This window comes from Lathyrus oleraceus, chromosome 3, assembly GCF_024323335.1.
Source record: "Lathyrus oleraceus cultivar Zhongwan6 chromosome 3, CAAS_Psat_ZW6_1.0, whole genome shotgun sequence".
In the NCBI taxonomy this organism is placed as follows: Eukaryota; Viridiplantae; Streptophyta; class Magnoliopsida; order Fabales; family Fabaceae; genus Lathyrus; species Lathyrus oleraceus.
Window position 1 is genome coordinate 68,686,411 of NC_066581.1, and position 21,919 is coordinate 68,708,329.

The 21,919-nt window shown below is 36.5% G+C and overlaps 2 protein-coding genes across 2 annotated transcripts; one reads left to right on the top strand and one right to left on the bottom strand.

Annotated features, from left to right (window-relative positions):
* Window positions 1-379: 379 nt before the first annotated feature.
* On the top strand, window positions 380-4,643 carry LOC127132595 (long chain acyl-CoA synthetase 1). Its single transcript, XM_051061551.1, has 19 exons — window positions 380-674; window positions 754-817; window positions 975-1,064; window positions 1,150-1,206; window positions 1,314-1,362; window positions 1,457-1,533; window positions 1,609-1,648; window positions 1,734-1,828; window positions 1,979-2,146; window positions 2,311-2,421; window positions 2,495-2,582; window positions 2,689-2,755; window positions 2,882-2,957; window positions 3,029-3,146; window positions 3,242-3,487; window positions 3,570-3,709; window positions 3,966-4,148; window positions 4,246-4,365; window positions 4,451-4,643. The coding sequence occupies exons 1-19, from the start codon at window positions 529-531 to the stop codon at window positions 4,484-4,486; spliced, it is 1,971 nt and encodes a 656-aa protein (XP_050917508.1). The 5' UTR covers window positions 380-528; the 3' UTR covers window positions 4,487-4,643.
* Window positions 4,644-5,298: 655 nt separating this feature from the next.
* On the bottom strand, window positions 5,299-8,960 carry LOC127132596 (uncharacterized). The gene is made up of 5 exons (XM_051061552.1): window positions 8,586-8,960; window positions 7,352-7,826; window positions 6,675-6,976; window positions 5,849-6,203; window positions 5,299-5,553 (listed from the first exon to the last, which is right to left on the bottom strand). The coding sequence occupies exons 1-4, from the start codon at window positions 8,880-8,882 to the stop codon at window positions 5,865-5,867; spliced, it is 1,413 nt and encodes a 470-aa protein (XP_050917509.1). The 5' UTR covers window positions 8,883-8,960; the 3' UTR covers window positions 5,299-5,553; window positions 5,849-5,864.
* Between the last annotated feature and the right edge of the window lie 12,959 nt (window positions 8,961-21,919).

Below are 21,919 nucleotides of genomic sequence, written 5' to 3' on the forward strand. Positions count from 1 at the left end.
ATGAAGATCTTCTTTGTGATTATTCAAAATTTATTGTTGAATTTCTACCCTTAAACGTGTGCCACTCAATGATTCTACCTTCATACTTTAAAAGAAGCTACCTCATATGGGTAGGTTTCTGATTTGGTAAGTGTTGGTTATATTTCGTGGGCAGGAATTTCCATTTCGGTTTTAAGACAACAGGGTTTGGTTTCATGATAGTGACACTATTTCATAATCCCAAATTGTAAACTCACTTTTGTTTTTTAAAATCACAACTTGTAAAGTGCAAAATCCACGGGCAAGGCCCACGTTATGTTCGTAGTTAGAATTAGAATACTAATAGTACACATAAAACCAAACAAATATATAAAATCTTGTGTTTTTATAGAAACATTTTAAGATTATTTTCTCTCTAAGCAAAAACTTATTGCTCAAATTGTTTTAGGAGTAATATAAAACCGTCCATCATGTTCATAATGAAGACTAAGTTGTAAGACATCAACAAGTGCTTGTGTTGCTCAAGTTTCATACTAATAATAAACAAGAATGAAGAGTTTTGCTTCTAAGGTTGAAGAAGGAAGAGAAGGTTCAAATGGAAAGCTATCGGTTGGTCCGGTTTATCGCAACCTTCTATCCAAACATCGATTTCCACCGACCGATCCTCGTTTAACTACTGCTTGGGATATTTTCAGGTATATAGGTTGCGGTCGTAGTTGCAGTTATATTAGACTTTTAAAACCATTATATTGACACTTTTTTTAATGATTGTAGTGTCACAGTCAAAAAGTATCCTCAAAACCGAATGTTGGGATGGCGCGAATTTGTTGATGGAAAGGTATTTTTCCGATATTCACCTATACAGTTGCGAGGTTACACGTTCGAACCTGATAATGTACAACTTAACAATGGTGTTACTGATATCACTTTTATTATTTATGTGTGTTCATGTGATGTAGACTAAGATAATGAAATTGATTTTTATTTTATTATAGTTTGGATCATATGTGTGGAAAACATATAAACAAGTTTATGATGAAGTGATGCATATTGGTTCTGCTCTACGTGCTACTGGTGCTCAACCCGTAAGTCTTTGAATTCAAAACAACTTTTTTTTTAATTTTGTTGGTGAGTTTTCTTAATGTATAGTTGTGGTAATTTCAATTATAGGGCTCAAGAATTGGAGTTTATGGATCAAATTGTCCTCAATGGATTGTGGCAATGGAGGTTCAAATTTTCTATATAAAATTTTAACTGTTTTTTTTGTTCCTTCTATCATTCTAATTTAATTTTTATCATAATTCATAATCATAAAGTTTTTTATGTTAACGTAGGCTTGTTGTGCTCATAGCTTGATTTGTGTACCTCTCTATGATACGCTGGGTAAAAAAAATATATTAATATGTTTACTCTATAGTTTAAATGATTTTTCAAGTGTTTATTGATCGATTTGATGCAATTCAAACATCAAATGCAGGGTCTGGTGCTGTAAATTTTATCATAGATCATGCAGAAATAGATTTTGTATTTGTTCAAGATAAGAAAGCTATGCAAGTAAGAATCATTTTCATTTAATGGCAAATTGAGATTCTTATTACTTAATATAATTGTTTATTAACTATTTTTCAGGTTTTGAATCCTGATTGTAAATCTGCTTCACGATTGAGAGGTGATTAATAAGAATAATTTCGACATTCCAACGTTTTTGTGCTAAAAGATATTTCATTTAACTTAGTTTTTTTGTGTGGAAATAGCAATGGTTTGTTTCACTTCATTAACAAATGAAGAGAAAGATAAAGCAATCAACATTGGGATTAAACCATATTCATGGGAAGAGTTCTTACATATGGTTAGTATTGATCTGTATAAACTCTGCACGCAACTGCTGAGGTTAATTAATCCTCTTAATTGTGAAAAACTACATTAGACAACAAAACTCTCGATCGATCGAGGAGATGAAATGACACTTGAATAATTCGAATTTGGTATTACCTTGTAGGGAAAAGAAAACAGATCAACTATTTTACCACCTCAAGCTCATGATATATGCACAATAATGTATACAAGTGGAACAAGTGGAGACCCTAAAGGTGTTGTTTTGACACATGAAAACATTACTTATTTTGTACGAGGAATGGATCTTTTCATGGAACAATTTGAAGAGAAGGTAAATGCCATTTTCTCTTTGCTTGATTTTTCCGGGTCGATATAGTCAAGTGGTTTTGCTGTGAGATCGTCGATACAACCTAATATTTTTACTGTCAGGATGTCTTACATCTTACGTAGAATCTCATACTCTGAGTTCTAACATATGTATCGAATTTTGCTTAGATGACTACTGAAGATGTGTATTTATCCTTCCTTCCTTTGGCTCATATCCTTGATCGCACAATCGAGGAGTATTTTTTTCATAAGGGTGCTTCAGTTGGCTACTACCATGGAGTATGTTCATACATAAAGTTTTCCTTTTTTTAGTTTCACAAATTTTAATTTATGGAGTTGCTTGTGAATGAAGGATCTAACTGCATTAAGGGATGATTTAATGGAATTGAAACCGACACTGTTTGCTGGGGTCCCTAGAGTTTTTGAAAAGGTCTATGAAGGTAAGTTGACAATTTAGAGGTCACGGATTCGAGTCTGAGTAAAAATGTCCAACCTGGCACTATCGATATTATCTGTTGCACTGACCTAACGGAACATTTGTTTTAGGTATCAAGAAAGCAGTTGAAGAGCTCAATCCAGTGAGAAAAGCAGTTTTTGGCATGCTCTACAAACAGTAAGTTGCTATTCCGTAATAATTGATTAATTATGTAAAAATCATTGGTTAAAGTGAAATTTTGTTTATGTGACAATGTTATGAGTTGGTGTAATTTTTTCATTACATATAATTTTTTTTATGCAGCAAACTTGGTTGGATGAACAAAGGATACAAACATTGTAGTGCATCACCATTAGCTGATCTATTAGCATTTAGAAAGGTTGTTTCTCCTCTTTTGTAAACCCTCCTTAAATTTTCACCTTTCTCAAGCTTGTTTCGTTGGCGAGTTAGGTCAAAGCTCGGTTAGGGGGACGTGTTCGGCTAATCATAGCCGGAGGTGCACCTTTGAGTTCAGAGATTGAAGAATTCTTGCGCGTTACTTCGTGCGCGTTTGTATGTCAAGGCTATGGTAAGCACGGCCAAAGTTCATATTAAAAACGTATCAGATGTTTGACACGTGTGATTACATTCAATTACGACTAACGTTGTATATGGTTAATGTAGGTTTGACCGAAACTTGTGGATCAAGTACTCTTGCGTATCCGGATGAAATGTGCATGCTTGGTACCGTCGGTCCTGTATCTGTATACAATGAACTACAGCTAGAAGAAGTTCCAGAAATGGGTTACAATCCTCTTGGAAATCCTTCATGTGGTGAGATATGTCTTAGAGGGAAAACTGTTTTCACTAGCTACCACAAAAATCCTGAGTTAACAAAGGAATCCATAAGAGATGGATGGTTTCACACAGGTTGAACTGAAATTTCATGTCCATGTTTTACAACCTCAACTTTTGTTTTGGAGATGATTGTGAGATTGTTTTGTATCTTCAGGAGACATAGGAGAAATGCAACCTAATGGTGTTGTTAAGATTATTGATAGGAAGAAGAATCTTATAAAACTTTCTCAAGGAGAGTATATTGCACTTGAGCATTTGGAAAATGTTTATGGAATCACTCCAATAGTAGAAGATGTAAGCATCTTCGTAAACTCACTAATAGGTTTAAATAACAGTCGTGGTTGTGTTGCGATCGCGTAAAGGTTTTTGTGATTTCGATCGGTACATGTGTTGCGATACTGATTGCGGCGCAATTTCTTTATCATCGTAAAAACGATGAATAACGGTATCAGTATCAGCATCTTCCAACACTGTTTTGTTGCTATATATAGTTTTTTAAACATTTAAAGGTTTTTATTGGTATGTGATTAATTTTGTGTTTTTATGTAAGGTATGGGTTTATGGAAATAGCTTCAAGTCAGTGCTAGTGGCAGTAGTGGTTCCAAATGAAGAAATGACTAAGAAATGGGCATGTTCAAATGGCTATGTGGCTCCTTTCTCTGAACTATGTTGCCTTGATCAATTCAAGAAATATGTGTTGTCTGAGTTGAAGTTGACTGCTGAGAGAAACAAGGTAACATGTATAGGTTGTGAATGTACCATCTTTGGATAAAGAGTATAATTAAGTGCTTATAACATAAGTTCTTTTATTGTTCTTTTGAACGTACCAGCTTAAGGGATTTGAACAAATCAAAGATGTTGTATTAGATCCATATCCATTTGACATGGAAAGAGAATTGGTGACTGCAACAATGAAAAAAAGAAGAAATGATATGCTCAAGTATTATCAGGTAATCTTATAACCTTTTCTCACGTATACTTATAAGTATAATACATAATTCAAGTTCTCACAAATTGATGTCATATTTCAAACAGGTTGAAATTGATGAAGCATACCAAAGATTGACATAAAATTTAAAATTTCAACATGTAGTTAATTATTAATCTATTTCCCTAAACTCAATCAGTGTTGATTGTGAGTGCTTCACTATGTAATGTAATGTACTAGTATATGTTATTGGCATTTATCAAGTCATAATCTTTTCCGTAAGAACTTGTCAATCCACAATTTGTTTGCATCACTTTTATACCTTCTTTATTCGAAATAGCATTATTGTTTGCAAAATGGCACGTTCCCAAAATTGTTGTTGCTTTGGCTGGTTCACTTTTAGTATTTATAGTTAACGAACAATATTATGCAAAATTTCCTTCGGTGGTTAAAAAAATTATTAAAACACAAATTCATGAAATTCAAGAAAATAATTTATCAAATTTGTCCAGGTCACCTACAGAGAGAGACCTACATTACAAGGATCTTCTAAGCTTAAAAGAGAAGAGATAAATGATGCTGCTCTCATTTGTTAACGTTATTTCAATTTTGGTTCAGTTAACGTTCAGTTCGATTTTTTGAACACCATTTTGTTATAACTTTCAAATAACCCTCAGACACAACCGGGCTATAGCTCCTACGCTATTATTGAATGAAAGTCGTGTGGTTTTCTGTGAATAGTGACTTGGGATTATTAGCAAGAACAATATAAAAATTACTCAACAAATACAATTGTTTAGAAAAATGTTAATGCCATTTTTCCCACACCTCAAAATCCACAGGAGCGATCAACATAAAAATGACTCAACAATAACAATTGTATGGAAAATTGTTACTGCAATTTTTCCCATGCCACAAAAATCCACTGAAGTGCTTCAAAGTTCAAACATATGGATTGCAACAAAGCATAAAATTCATTCATTCCTAGGAAAATCCCAAACAGTATTACCATGTTCCCGGTTAGGGATAGCAAACAATGGATCACAACTTACAGCAGAGTTCTTAACATGACTGAGCAACAATATTCAAAAACCAACTGGACCCATTAACCAGAACGATTGCCCCTTCCCACTCCTAAGATTAATCAACACACTTACCTACCTTACGAACTTCTTCCATCCATTTAACACATACTCGATCAATCTGGACCCTGAAAATTTTATTGAGCAAAATTAAAGCTATGGCTGAAAAAGACACTCAACATATCTACCATAACAAACTGCAATGTGACCGTTTGTCAACTAAAAATCTCCGAGCTTTACAACATTAAACCCTTTAACGAAACAACCCTTTTATGCAACAACATTTACATTATCATGGGGTGAGGCCTGAGTAAAATTATAGCATACTTACAGTTGAGGCGCGAACCTCAAGATTTGAATTTAACAATTTGAATGAATAAAAAATTAGTAGGTTAGGCAGACTAGGTCAGTAGAATAACTCACCACTTGATAAAGAGTTTTAATATCGGTTGTAAGCTTTTGCAAAATCTCCACGCCTATGAAATTCCCCAAAATTATCATGAGGTCTTGTAGGATAAGAAGGCTCTGTACTGTTTGAGAACCTGTTCCTTGATTCCAAAGGTAAATTGGTTCCACCATAAGGAGGATTGACAGGGGACCTATCATAGTCAGCAAAATTCTGCTGTTTATAACCACGGTACCCAGGAGACATTTGCTGGATTGCCTGTTGTTGACGCCTCTGAGCGTCAAGCTTAAAAAACTCATCCCATTGTTTTGCGTGTGTGGCACTCACCAAAGCAACTTTATTCATGTACTTCTCCCTCAAATCTTTAATAGCCTTTGTGCAATAATCAAAATATTATAATTACAAAAAACGGTAATAAACAACCAAAACTGAAATATTTTTAGATTCAAAACTAATGTGAGAACAAATAAACTTCCGATTATACATCTTGTCCATAAAGATCAGAAAAGTTGCGTTGGAAACTAACCAAGTCACGAGAAAACACAAAATTCTGAATAATTATAACTAGGAGCCCTTAGGCAGTCATTAATCTCACAACCAAGACTTTGACATTGACAGTCCAATCTGATGTGAGACTGTAATACAACACTTGGCCACCAATACCATAACTGATAATAGAAAATCATCAAAGAGATAATGAATCTACTTTGGTTGGACTTAATGCTTAATAAGACAAAGGTTTTCGTATATTTTAAAAATATTCTGCAAGATGTCGTGTGCAAGAACAAAGGACTGTTGATTAGGACTCGACATGTGCAAAAACAAACAATCCAATGAACTCACCTCACGGTGTTTGAAGTTTTCTTCATCTTCTTCTCTGTCACGGATTTTCATTAGCTCCATTGCCTCCTTTTTATACTCCAACTCTAATTCTTCAAGAGTCTTAGGTGAAGCATTGTGATCAAACTGTTGGGCAGGTTGGATACCAACCTCTCTCCTATGAGAATCCCAACCATCATTTCTAAACGTGCTCATGTTATGATTACGCCCATCAAATGAATTATAAGAGTTTCCTGCATGTGAGGCTGCTTGTCTTGGAGATCTTGACTGGCTTGAACGACCTCTAGGTCCACTATTCCCATAAGCTTCATGAAATGAAGAGTATGTTAAAGCACTTGAATCAGGATGCGAACATAGATGATTTTCTTTAATTCAACAAATTGCACTTGATTCAAGATACTAACATAGCTTTAGTTCAAAAAGTATCTTTATAATCTCATACTGAAACCATTGGAGCCAATCCTTTCAGTAAATACTCTTCGGGACGGAGATAATGCTTGAAGTCTAAGAACTTACCTCTTGCTGCAAGTAAGTCACAAGAGCAACAACATTAAGATGCAAGCACTTTGAGGAATAAATTCCACACAAAAACACAAATGAACAATTAACTCTAGCAAGCTACAAACATGAAATTACCAGCTTTCTAACAATGGCATAAAGATATCCTAAGCTGTCCCTACCTTGTGGAGAATCTCTTGAAAACTTTTGACTGTCCTCTCGAACACGGTCATCGACAGCCCTCTCTTGCCTGCCAAACCTTTGCTGAAACTGGGGTGCATTCCGTGGTGTAGAATGAGATCTCTGAGGCTCAGAACGCTGAAACCGGGCATTGACAGGACTTCTCTGATGTGGTGGTGACCTTGATCGTTGTGGTGGCGGTGACCTTGATCGGTTCATGTGAGAACTGGAAGATCCTTTTTGTTCACCTTCCTCTCTTATCTTATGCACAGCATCAACACCTTTAGCCATAACTAATCTATCCTTACTGCTAACAATAATGAATTTCTCGTCCATCTTAATTTTGCAGCCAATATCCCTTTCAATCTTAGTTATAACTTTCTCGGTGAAAAGTGCTCTTACATTTTTGTCTCTTGCAGGTATCCTTTGAAATAATTCTTGAGACTTATGGTTTGCTCCAAGGGTAGATGGACAACCCTAAATTGTCAAGTACAATAATAGCATTCAACTAAAATGGCAATGACAAAATATTTTAATCAACTAAGGCCTATTTGAATAAACAATCTAATCAAGCATGCTTACCTTACTCCAAGGGTATAGACAACCCTAACTTGTCAAATGAAATAATATCCTTAAACTAAAACAGTGATGCCAAAAAACATTTATCCAACTAAGGTCTTGTTTTGATAAAGAGTTTAATTAAGGCAATGTTTGGATTGATGGACTAAAATTGAGCGGAATAGAATATGATGGAATGGAGTGATTGGGGGAATGAAAATTGAAGAGGATAGGATGGAAATTATCCATTATTTGCAAAATGTAATCTTATTATACACCACTCCATTTCATTCCATTCCATCACATTCCACCAATCCAAAAATACCTTAAGTGTGTCTATCATATAAGTGATTACTTCTAAGCTACTTTCACATAAGTAATAAGCTGAAAATAAGCTGAAAACAGCTCATGGACATGTCATGAGCCATTTTAATTCGGCTCTCCCAACAGGTCGCTGAAGTGCTTATAATAGATAAGCTCAAATAAGTCAATAGTCAATACAAAAACACTCTAATGTATATTACAAATTACATTCAGAATATCAAAACATTGCTACCAGAGTGTAATGTTACATATCAATGATATAAGTGCTTAACTAACGTGTTCTTCATCCAAACAGAGCCTAATAGCAACAACAACAACAACCATTCATATTACAAATCACACAGTTAACAATACCTGAGTGAAATGACCTGATTCGCCACACAGTTTGCAAATCATTTCTTCTTCTTTTCTTTTCTTCCAATTTCTCTCAGTAGCTTTGGATTTAGCTTCCCAGACCTTAGCATCGCGGCTGATGAAACCAGTTGGAATAGCATTAGGGTCACGAACTTCATCTTCTTCGTCAGAACCAGGATTAGACCTTTTGTTTGATTTTGCTTTCTCTTGAGCAGATCCAGATCCTAGGGGACCAGTGTACTCTTTGTAAAGATCACGAAAATCGTCATCGATATCTGGATCGGGGATATTGGCCATTGATGAATACTCTCTGAGAGAGAAGTGGAACAGAAGAACGGAAACGAAGATAGATAGAGATGGTGTTGAGGCTGCCAAAGATTTAGGGTTTTTTTTCGGATTTGGGCTTGTTTTGTTTGTGTAGTGGGCTTTATGCTGGCTTATGATTGCAATGTTACGTGGGAAAATTTCTGAGAATTTAACTTGCTACTCCCTATTTATTCCTGGCACCCCCAGAATTTCAAAATTCCTAAAATACCCTTGCTATTATTATCAATCAAATTTTACTTTTTTTTCTAAAATTTTCACTCTTACTAATATCGAAAAAATGATATTTCCAATAGTTATATCAAAAATTTTGATTGCTATTTTTCGTATTTTTGAAAATTCACGCATTTATACCGAAAATTTGAAAAATTTTAGAAAAACGGAAAATTCAAAAACTATGGTATTTCCATGAGAAATCTTAAACTCATACTGAAAATTGTCAAAAAATTTGGAGAAAACCAAAAACTTCTTAAAATTTGCAAATTTCCGATATACCGAAAATTTTAAATATATATAAAAATTTCGATAACATATCAGAAAACATAAAAAATATTTTATTTGTGTGGTCTAGAGCCGACGAGGTCGTCTACATATTCGTGTAATGATTGTACGCAGTTCTTCACCATTGACGTAGTATGTTTTCTATGTGACAAGTTTAAATTAAATATTTTCTCGCCCTTATATGATATTGATAGTATATTTTTTTATGTGATGTAAATGGCAGATATTTGAGTCTAGATCTAAAGTATTAGCCTGAGTATAAAATATTGGTAAACAACATGGTATTATTATTGTGATTGTTCGTTATGATACTGTAAATAGCATACGAGGTAGGAAAGATAAATTGATTATGGATTGTGAGAGAGGAGAAAATTATAAAAGGAAGAATACATCTGAAAGCAGTAAATCCTCAAAGGGCATTTATAGTATGAAAGTGAAATGCACTTTTAGGCTAAGATTTGCGTCGAGTGATAGCGGTTGGAAGATGATGGTTAGGTATGGGTTGCATAATGATAAACTATCTAGGGATTTAGAAGACCATCACATATTGGATCGTCTAAAAGTTCATGAGAGACTGTTTGTGAATGACATGACGAAGTACAATATGGCTCCACGATACATAGTTTCTACTTTGAAAGATAAAATCCAGAAAACCTCATCAGTGTTACCCAAGTGTATAAAGTCAGAGCTACATACAATGCAAGCAAGAGTCCATTGACGGAATGGTAAATGTTGTTGACTCTTATTCATAGAGAAAATATATGTGTTGGACAAAAAATAAGGAAGACTAAAATGTTGTTGTTGATATCTTCTGGACACATCCTGATTCATTGAAGTTGTTGAATATGTTTCACTTGGTATTAATTTTTTATTATACATACAAGACAAATAGGTAATATGCATCGTGATCAAACTTTGATATTATTTCGACATACTTTTATTTATCATATTTTTTATTACATGCATCGTGATTATATAGGTATCGGCTACCACTACTTGAGATTGTTGGCGTTACATCAACAAAACTGACGTTTTCGGTAGACTTTACCTATTTGGAACATGAAAGGGAGGAGAACTTCAAATAGGCACTGGAACAATGGAATAACATTATGTATGTAAATAGAGAAACTGAGTTTGTCGCACATTTTAAGTGTAACACCCTTCTAAAATACCCCAATGTTTAATAATAAAATAACAACAATTAAATCATACATATCAGAGTAATCATACATCTCAAGGGTGTCACATAACAACTTCTTCACAAAAGTCAACGTAAAATCAGTCATGCTCAATTTTATTCAACATAAATCTTCTTTAACAATACGCAGCGGATAAATATTTCAACATCTGTAATTCATCAAAATTAACATTTATTCAACAATTCAAACATCCCGTCCCGATGTTACATCTATCAGAGCATGACCCTCTAACCACACTAGACTTCAAGCACTAACTTCTATTCGACTCACTGCTCGTTACCTGAAAAATATAGCTGTAAGGGTGAGTTCCTCAATCGATATAACAAATATTATAATTTATCATGTTATGTTAAGTAATTCTACACGTTAATCACCCTAATTATATCCTGCAGTCATTTACGGCATATCAACTAAAATATCGTGCTCAATCACAACGTCAATACAACTCCATAACAACATACAATGCAACTCAATAACAACATAAAATGCAACTCAATGAGACTCGACTCTTCATGCATGTGGTACCATTTGGAGTAAAACTCCCAACTTAAAATCATTGCCAGTTTAGTGGGCATCAAGGCATAAGCCTTCAACTTTCAACTTAAAATTTTGCCAATCCAGGCCAACGTGGTGTGAGCAAGAGCCCCATATTTTTGCCAATCCAGGCCAACGTGGTGTGAGACAAAGCCCCATATTTTTGCCAATCCAGGCCAACGTGGTGTGAGCAAAAGCCCCGACTTAATGCATATGAATGTATATGTCATGTACGACTTGAAAGCTCAACAACATAATAACAACAGCCACATAACAGCTTTTCAACAGAACAACTCATAATCAACTTTGGCTCTTCAGCCTACAACTTAGTAATGCTCAACAAATCAACTTAGAATCAACGTTGGCTCATCGGCCTACAACTTAATAATTTCAACAAGGCAACTAAAAAAATCAACTTTTCAACATTATTGCATCAACATTTCACAACCATAAACCTAATAAATTCATTCCTCACAATTAACTATGATAGGCCAGCTACCACTTGCACTCACAACATAAAATCAACTATTTTCCATTCTGCAAAGACTCTGCTCAACTGGAGGGAGTCGGCGCAAAAGCCCTATGCGTCGACGCATACAGTCGACGCTTAGCTCACTGGTCGGCGCAAAACTACCATGCGTCGACGCATGCAGTCAGCGCATGCCTCACGGGTCAGCGCACGCCGACCCTATGGTCGACCGCTCGCGCGCAGACTCAGATTTTTCTGAGTTTTCCAGGGTTCCGTTAGCTTACGTTTCACAGGTTTTCCGGCCGTTTCCTCAACTACAACCATCTCTAAACAGAACCATTCGTCCGGTAAATTGGTAGCGCCGATTCAAGTTTTTAATTGGGATTCGTACCCTGGTCTAACATTTTCGACTCACACAACTATCAATTCAATTTACAGTTTTTAACACGGTTTATTCAACGTCAATTTCAGCATATACAGTTCCAATTAGGGTTAAAATCAACGGCTTCTCACTACCCATGACATGTTATTCTATAATACCCATTAAACGACGATAAACCCCCTTACCTGAGATAATCCGGCAATTCTCTAAGCTTTAGCTTTTCCGTTCTTCAACCGTGCTTTTCGGCTCTTTGCCCTTTTTCCTCTTCTCTGCAGCTTCTCTGAGTTTCACGTGAAATTTCTTTGTTAAGAATGAAACCCTTTTCTTTATTCCCACTTATATATATATTCCAATTATTATTATTCCAAAATAATAATAATAATAATAATAATAATAATAATCCAATAATCCAATTTATTTAATTAAATTAATAATTATATTATCAACTTAATTAAATAATTCTTTTTTTCTTTATTTGGGGTGTTACAACTCTCCCCCACTAAAAGAGTTTTCGTCCTCGAAAACATACCTCAAGCAAATAACTCTGGATAGGACTCTCTCATCTGACTCTCCAGCTCCCAAGTCACATTGCCACCTGCTGGTCCTCCCCAAGCTACCTTCACTAAGGCAATCTCTTTACCCCGCAACTGCTTCAACTCTCGATCCTCAATCCTCATAGGTGATATTTCAACAGTCAGGTTATCTCTCACCTGTACATCATCTACTTGGATCACATGCGACGGATCATGAATATACCTCCTCAACTGAGACACATGAAAAACCTCATGCAAATTCGCAAGTGACGGCGGTAAAGCGATACGATAGGCTACTTCTCCTATCCTCTCCAAAATCTGATAAGGACCAATAAATCGCGGTGTCAACTTCTTCGACTTCAAAGCTCGACCAACACCAGTTATCGGAGTGACACGAAGAAACACATGATCCCCCTCTTGGAACTCAAGTGACTTCCTCCTCTTATCATGATAACTCTTCTGACGACTCTGAGCAATTCTCATCTTCTCCTGAATCATCTTAATCTTTTCCGTAGTTTGTTGAATAATCTCCGGTCCAATCACAGCACTCTCACCGGACTCATACCAACATAACGGTGTCCGACATCTCCTACCATACAAAGCTTCAAACGGTGCCATACCAATACTCGAATGAAAACATTTGTTGTAGGTAAACTCAATCAAAGGCAAATAACAATCCCAAGCACCTCCCTTTTCCAAAACACAAGCTCTCAAAAGGTCCTCTAATGACTGAATCGTCCTCTCAGTCTGACCATCAGTCTGCGGATGATATGCAGAACTCAATCTCAGCTTAGTTCCCAAAGCCTTCTGCAAACCTTCCCAGAACTTCGATGTAAATCTAGGATCTCTGTCCGAAACAATACTCGACGGAATACCATGCAAGCTTACAATCTTCTCAATATACAACTCAGCCAATTTTTCTAACGGATAATCCATTCTGATCGGAATGAAATGAGCCGACTTCGTCAATCTATCAACAATCACCCAAATGGCTTCAAAATTCTTACTTGTCCTCGGTAACCCAGAAACAAAATCCATACTGATACTATCCCATTTCCACTCTGGAATCGCCAACGGTTGCATTAGCCCAGACGGCTTCTGATGCTCAATCTTTGACTTCTGACAAGTCAAACAAGAATAAACGAAACTCGCGATATCTCTCTTCATTCCCGGCCACCAAAATAACTTCTTTAAATCATGATACATCTTTGTAGCTCCAGGGTGAATACTCAACCCACTACGATGTCCTTCCTCAAGAATACTCTTCTTAAGTTCGGTAACATCCGGAACACACACCCGACTACCAAATTTCAAAATACCAGTCTCATCAATTCTGAATTCTCCACCTTGACCTTGACTCACTAGAGTCAACTTATCAACCAAAAGCACATCAGATTTCTGACCTTCTCTGATCTCGTCCAGAATACCACTTGTTAACTTCAACATTCCCAATTTAACACTATTGTGAGTATTCTCATACACCAAACTCAAATCTCTAAACTGTTCAATTAAATCCAACTCCTTAACCATTAGCATAGACATATGTAATGATTTCCGACTCAACGCATCAGCCACTACATTTGCTTTACCCGGATGGTAATTCAAACCAAAGTCATAATCCTTCAGAAACTCTAACCATCTCCTCTGTCTCATATTCAGCTCTTTCTGATCAAACAAATACTTTAAACTTTTATGGTCACTGAAAACTTCAAATCTTGACCCATACAAGTAATGTCTCCATAACTTCAGAACAAACACCACAGCCGCCAACTCTAAATCGTGCGTCGGATAATTCCTCTCATGAATCCTCAGCTGTCTTGAAGCATAAGCTATAACCTGCTTATTCTGCATCAACACGCCACCCAAACCCAACAATGAAGCATCGCAATAAACTTCAAATGATTCCGACGAACTCGGTAATATCAGAATAGGAGCAGTAGTCAACCTTCTCTTTAGCTCTTGGAAACCTTCTTCACATTTTGAGTCCCAAACAAACGCTTGCCCCTTTCTAGTCAACATCGTCAACGGTAACGCCAACTTAGAAAATCCCTCAATGAACTTCCTATAATAACCAGCCAAACCAAGAAAACTTCGAATCTCAGCAACCGACTTCGGGGCTTCCCACTTAGATACCGCTTCTATCTTAGAAGGATCAACAGCAACACCACCTCTTGAAATCACATGACCAAGAAAACTTACCTCTTCTAACCAAACTCACACTTGGACAATTTAGCAAATAATTTCTTTTCTCGTAGAACTTCCAAAACCACTCTCAAATGCTCAGCATGCCTTTCTTCCGATTTCGAATACACCAAAATATCATCAATAAATACCACGACAAACTTGTCTAGGTATGGATGGAAAATCCTATTCATATACTCCATAAATACTCCAGGTGCATTAGTTACACCAAAAGGCATTACAGAATACTCATAATGTCCATACCTTGTCCTGAAAGCAGTCTTCTGAATATCCTCAGTCTTCACACGTATCTGATGATACCCAGACCTCAAATCTATCTTGCTGAACACACTTGCACCAACCAACTGATCCATCAAATCATCAATCCTCGGCAAAGGATACCGATTCTTGATCGTCACTTTATTCAGTTGCCTGTAGTCCACACACAACCTCATAGTACCTTCTTTCTTCTTAACCAATAGCACTGGTGCACCCCACGGTGACACACTCGGACGAATAAATTTCTTATCCAATAGATCTTCCAACTGACTCTTCAATTCAGTTAACTCAACAGCAGACATACGGTACGGAGCCATCGATATCGGCCTAGTACCAGGTACCAAGTCAATAGAGAACTCCACTTCACGCTCTGGCGGCAATTCATTCACTTCTTCCGGAAACACATCAGGAAAATCACACACCACAGCTAGATCGCAAATCATCAGTTTATCTTTAGCCTCCAAAGTCGCTAACAGCATAAACAACTCTGCCCCATCAGCTACTTCCTCATCCACTTGTCTCGCTGATAGAAACAAACTCTTTCCTTCCTCACTCTCAGGAAATATCACAGTCTTATCAAAACAATTGATAGAAACTCGGTTAAACACCAACCAGTTCATACCCAGAATAACATCAATCTGCACTAGTGGAAGGCACACTAGGTCCATCCCAAAGTCTCTACCAAAAATACTCAAAGGACAATTTAAGCAAACCGACGTAGTAGTCACTGAACCCTTCGCAGGAGTATCAATTACCATACTTCCAAACATCTCAGATATCTCTAACTTAAGTTTCACAGCACAATCCAAAGAGATAAAGGAATGAGTCGCACCTGTGTCAATAATAGCTACAAGAGGAAAGCCATTAATATAACACGTACCTCGGATCAAACGATCATCTGCAGAAGTCTCAGAACCCGATAAAGCAAAGACCTTGCCTCCTGACTGATTCCCTTTCTTCGGCTTCTGACACTGACTTCCAATATGCCCTTCTTCTCCGCAATTAAAACAAATCACTTCCTTGTGCTTGCAATCAGCTATTGCATGCCCAGTCTTACCACAGCGAAAACACCTCTTCACTTCAGCAGTACATACATTACTCTTATGACCAGCCTGACCACATTTGAAGCAAACTATACCAGTAGGAGCACCTCCCCTACTAGTCCTCTGAGCCGGAGCAGCTACTTGCTTCCCTTTTCCAACTGGAACATCATACGGCTTGCCACGGTTTTGATGTTGCTTGCCTCTGCGATCACTGACAATCTTGTAATGAGCATTATTGTCCTCTTCAAATATCCTGCAGCTATCAACCAACTCAGTAAAAATGCGTATCTTCTGATACCCAACAGCCTTCTTAATTTCAGAGCGCAATCCGTTTTCAAACTTGATGCACTTTGAAAATTCAGCACCCGCACCAGTGTAATGAGGATAAAATTTGGACAGCTCCACAAATTTCGCAGCATAATCGGTGACAGACATGTTTCCTTGCTTCAGCTCAAGGAATTCAATTTCCTTCTTACCACGGACATCTTCCGGATAATACTTTCTCAGAAATTCCCTACGGAATACATCCCAAGTAATGTCTTCACCTGCCGCGGTCAACTTCTCGTGAGTCTCTAGCCACCAGTCATCAGCTTCGACTGCTAGCATGTGAGTACCATACCGAACCTTCTGAGCTGGAGTGCAATCCATAACACGGAAGATTCTCTCAATCTCTTTCAACCATCCCAAAGCTGCATCTGGATCATGCTTCCCTTTAAACACCGGCGGATTCTCTCTCTGAAAAGTCGCCAAGCTACGTGATCCAGCATCTCCACCAGCATTTGGCAAGTTCTGCACGGCTTGTGCCATTGCTTGCATTGCGGCAGCCATTGCAGCGTCATTCCTTCCAGCCATTTCAACTTATCAATACAACACAACTTAAAGTTAGGTTGGTAACAATACACAATTGTTAGACAAAACGACACGACAACTGGCCGGACGGACCGACCTGCTCTGATACCACTAATGTAACACCCTTCTAAAATACCCCAATGTTTAATAATAAATAACAACAATTAAATCATACATATCAGAGTAATCATACATCTCAAGGGTGTCACATAACAACTTCTTCACAAAAGTCAACGTAAAATCAGTCATGCTCAATTTTATTCAACATAAATCTTCTTTAACAATACGCAGCGGATAAATATTTCAACATCTGTAATTCATCAAAATTAACATTTATTCAACAATTCAAACATCCCGTCCCGATGTTACATCTATCAGAGCATGACCCTCTAACCACACTAGACTTCAAGCACTAACTTCTATTCGACTCACTGCTCGTTACCTGAAAAATATAGCTGTAAGGGTGAGTTCCTCAATCGATATAACAAATATTATAATTTATCATGTTATGTTAAGTAATTCTACACGTTAATCACCCTAATTATATCCTGCAGTCATTTACGGCATATCAACTAAAATATCGTGCTCAATCACAACGTCAATACAACTCCATAACAACATACAATGCAACTCAATAACAACATAAAATGCAACTCAATGAGACTCGACTCTTCATGCATGTGGTACCATTTGGAGTAAAACTCCCAACTTAAAATCATTGCCAGTTTAGTGGGCATCAAGGCATAAGCCTTCAACTTTCAACTTAAAATTTTGCCAATCCAGGCCAACGTGGTGTGAGCAAGAGCCCCATATTTTTGCCAATCCAGGCCAACGTGGTGTGAGACAAAGCCCCATATTTTTGCCAATCCAGGCCAACGTGGTGTGAGCAAAAGCCCCGACTTAATGCATATGAATGTATATGTCATGTACGACTTGAAAGCTCAACAACATAATAACAACAGCCACATAACAGCTTTTCAACAGAACAACTCATAATCAACTTTGGCTCTTCAGCCTACAACTTAGTAATGCTCAACAAATCAACTTAGAATCAACGTTGGCTCATCGGCCTACAACTTAATAATTTCAACAAGGCAACTAAAAAAATCAACTTTTCAACATTATTGCATCAACATTTCACAACCATAAACCTAATAAATTCATTCCTCACAATTAACTATGATAGGCCAGCTACCACTTGCACTCACAACATAAAATCAACTATTTTCCATTCTGCAAAGACTCTGCTCAACTGGAGGGAGTCGGCGCAAAAGCCCTATGCGTCGACGCATACAGTCGACGCTTAGCTCACTGGTCGGCGCAAAACTACCATGCGTCGACGCATGCAGTCAGCGCATGCCTCACGGGTCAGCGCACGCCGACCCTATGGTCGACCGCTCGCGCGCAGACTCAGATTTTTCTGAGTTTTCCAGGGTTCCGTTAGCTTACGTTTCACAGGTTTTCCGGCCGTTTCCTCAACTACAACCATCTCTAAACAGAACCATTCGTCCGGTAAATTGGTAGCGCCGATTCAAGTTTTTAATTGGGATTCGTACCCTGGTCTAACATTTTCGACTCACACAACTATCAATTCAATTTACAGTTTTTAACACGGTTTATTCAACGTCAATTTCAGCATATACAGTTCCAATTAGGGTTAAAATCAACGGCTTCTCACTACCCATGACATGTTATTCTATAATACCCATTAAACGACGATAAACCCCCCTTACCTGAGATAATCCGGCAATTCTCTAAGCTTTAGCTTTTCCGTTCTTCAACCGTGCTTTTCGGCTCTTTGCCCTTTTTCCTCTTCTCTGCAGCTTCTCTGAGTTTCACGTGAAATTTCTTTGTTAAGAATGAAACCCTTTTCTTTATTCCCACTTATATATATATTCCAATTATTATTATTCCAAAATAATAATAATAATAATAATAATAATAATCCAATAATCCAATTTATTTAATTAAATTAATAATTATATTATCAACTTAATTAAATAATTCTTTTTTTCTTTATTTGGGGTGTTACATTAAGCACTTTGAGACTGTTTGTACTTATATTCTTTTATTTGTTAAGTATGTGACTGAAATATGGTTGACACCTTATAAAGAAAGGTTTGTTGCTCCTTGGACTAATAGACTCACTCATTTAGGGAACACAACAACGAACAGGTACACAGACTTCTTTTTTATGTTATTACATTACTAACCATAATTAATCATGTTGACTCATTATGGTTTAATTATGTTTTTTAGGGTGGAGTCTACTCATTGGAGACTAAAAACATGTTGATTATAAGCCGAGAGATTTATGCAGAAGTTGGGATGTTATGAACACCATGTTGAAGTTGCATCTAGATTCAACCAGGGTCTCGTTTCAAAAAAATTATTGTCAACATTGAGCATCGGTATAATATTTCATTCTATACCAACTTGCATAGTTTTGTTTCAAGGCATGTATACAACACATTAGAAATGAACTAGAAATGGTCAGTTTTATTGGTACAAGCAAAAATGCTTGTGGTTTCTTCATTATAACAACATGTGAGTTGCGCGTGTCAACTTGTCAGTTTCCAAATACAAGGTTATGATTTTCCTTTAGATCCAATTCATGTTTTTTAGAAGAAATTACACATTGAAAAGCATGATGTCAGTCGTGAAGAAAGTGGTAGACAGTTGGATTTAGAAATAGAGTGTGAAGAGTTGAAGACATATTTCAATACTTTGGATATTGTAGCCCAGAGGGTGTTGAAGAAAACGGTTTGGGAACTAACACATCCATCCATAACTTCAATGTGTCCACCATCGGTGAAGTATAAGCCAGAGAAGGGAGTTAAGAATAACGTAAATGGTGAAGAGAGTGATGTGCATCGTGATCCTTCACAATGAGGGTATGGTGAAGGATCACATGCGAGTTAGATACAAAGAGATCATGCACGAAACTAACAGGAAGTTAATTGTCAAGTCTGTCGGGTCAAAGTCAATTGTCCACTGCATCTTCGAGGCATTTTTAATTGTCTCGGTTTCCTCATTTCTTGCATACATACATTGATGACATTGTTGATGTGGGTGACGATGGAAATTATGGTTTTCGGGCTATTGCAACTTTACTTGGATGGGGCGAAGAGTCATGGTCGTTGGTTCGGACGCAGTTAGATACTCAAGTTAATCAACACCCTAAATTGTTTTCCAATTTGTTCTATGACACAGTCTCTGAAGTTAGGAATACCTTAAAAGTGTAACACTTAGGTGTGCAGGGTCCAGAAAATAGACAATGATTCCTGATATTGGTTGTCCTATTGCTTGTAGGTGTAGTGTCATATTTGTCTCTATGTCAAAGAGACTTAACATTACGTTTTTCCCTTATACCTTAGCTCTACCTATGTATACGAGCATGTATAAAACCATTATTATTGATTTTGTCAACAACAATCATTAGGTTCAGGTAAAGTTGAAACTTGATAGTCCATTGTCTTCCGTCATTAAACATTGGAGACAGAACTATATTGAAAATGCAAAAGCATGGGAACCAGCATATGCATGACGAATTAGGCACTCGGAAGATAAAGTTAGGAAATCGTCTTAATTTGTTTTCTAATCTTGTATGTAGCACAACTTTTGTGGAAAATATGTATTTATTATATATGGTGAAATTTATATCGAACCATTTATGCAGGTCGTTGTGTCAAAAATATCAAAAATTCAAGTTTTTTTGCAATTCTGAGCTCATATCGAAAAAATTAAAATTTCCAGTATTCCTGAAATTTTAAAATTTTTGGAATTTTGTAATATTTTACGTAATATTCATGATTTTCGGTATACCTCTACCAAAATTTTTGAAATTCCCGGTATGTTTTTACCATCAATTTTAAATTTATGGTACATATCTCATGGTAGCGGTTAAAAATAGTAAATTTACCAAATATCTGGTACAGACTCAAAATTTCCGGTAAAATACTGTAAATTTTAAAACTTTTGGAATTTATCTAAGGGTATAAAGGTAAAATTGCTCAAAATAGGGGGGTCAGGTTCAAGTGATGGGTGTCAAGTTAAATGCTCAAAAACTCTTTCATGTACGCATTCACACCACATTTATTTGAAAGCGAGTCGTACTCTTATTTTGTCACAATTGTTATACAAATGCATCTCTGTAAAAAATAAAGAAGTATAACTTTAAACGGTTTTGAGTCATTCCAAGCAAAACTCCTTCTAAGGCAAAGCAAAAGGTGTGCTTCAGAACTCCAAATCCACTGTTTTACAACTTTGCTCAAACTTTTTATTGCATTGCATCTAATCCAAGAGCTTTATTAATCACTACTTGAATCCATCCTATAAGTATGAGAGTCAATCTAAGAGGGGAAGAATTAGATTTGTTAATTTTTTTAATGCAAAGTTTCACTACTACAAATAACATGTGTCATGTCGGACGCGAAATGGATTTCACATCGGTTATAATGTCGAGGTAACGAATGGTGATGTGAAAAGTGGAAGCTTTACCCCCGTTTTAAAAATAACGGAGGTGTTAGTTTAAATGGTCATGTGTTCGAATTTCAGCAATAACTTTTTTATATTTTCCAAGCTAGCACCATATACCTCTCGATTTTATAACAAAACTGAGGGGTAATATATATATATATATATATATATATATATATATATATATATATATATATATATATATATATATATATATATATATATATATATATATATATATATATATATATATTAAATACTCATTACATTGTTTACACTGAATATCAATAAATTAATTTGTTTACAAACTACATTGTTTATACATCATATTATATTGTTTACACATAATATTAAAGTAAAAATGTTGTTCTTCATCGTTGTCGCATCCTGCGAAAAATCAACCGGCGAAGCTCGAATAAAAATACACAACACAGAGCCGCCACTGCGCGTTATTTATCCCAAGATAGGGAAAGGAAACGCTCAGAAAAACCTGGAAAGAACATGGTCTCGCGACCAAAGAGAAAGGGTAAGGGAGTCGGTTACGCGAGGGGAAGGTATTAG

What these genes read in the sequence shown, in the direction of transcription:
- LOC127132596 (XM_051061552.1), bottom strand. Translation starts at nt 8,882, where the DNA reads ATGGCCAATATCCCCGATCCAGATATCGATGACGATTTTCGTGATCTT. An exon ending in TTCAAGAGATTCTCCACAAG is followed by an intron (nt 6,977 to 7,351) that starts GTAGGGACAGCT and finishes CATTTCATGAAG; the next exon opens with CTTATGGGAATAGTGGACCT. An exon ending in AAAACTTCAAACACCGTGAG is followed by an intron (nt 6,204 to 6,674) that starts GTGAGTTCATTG and finishes TATTGCACAAAG; the next exon opens with GCTATTAAAGATTTGAGGGA.
- LOC127132595 (XM_051061551.1), top strand. Translation starts at nt 529, where the DNA reads ATGAAGAGTTTTGCTTCTAAGGTTGAAGAAGGAAGAGAAGGTTCAAAT. An exon ending in GCGAATTTGTTGATGGAAAG is followed by an intron (nt 818 to 974) that starts GTATTTTTCCGA and finishes ATTTTATTATAG; the next exon opens with TTTGGATCATATGTGTGGAA. An exon ending in TTTTGAAAAGGTCTATGAAG is followed by an intron (nt 2,583 to 2,688) that starts GTAAGTTGACAA and finishes CATTTGTTTTAG; the next exon opens with GTATCAAGAAAGCAGTTGAA.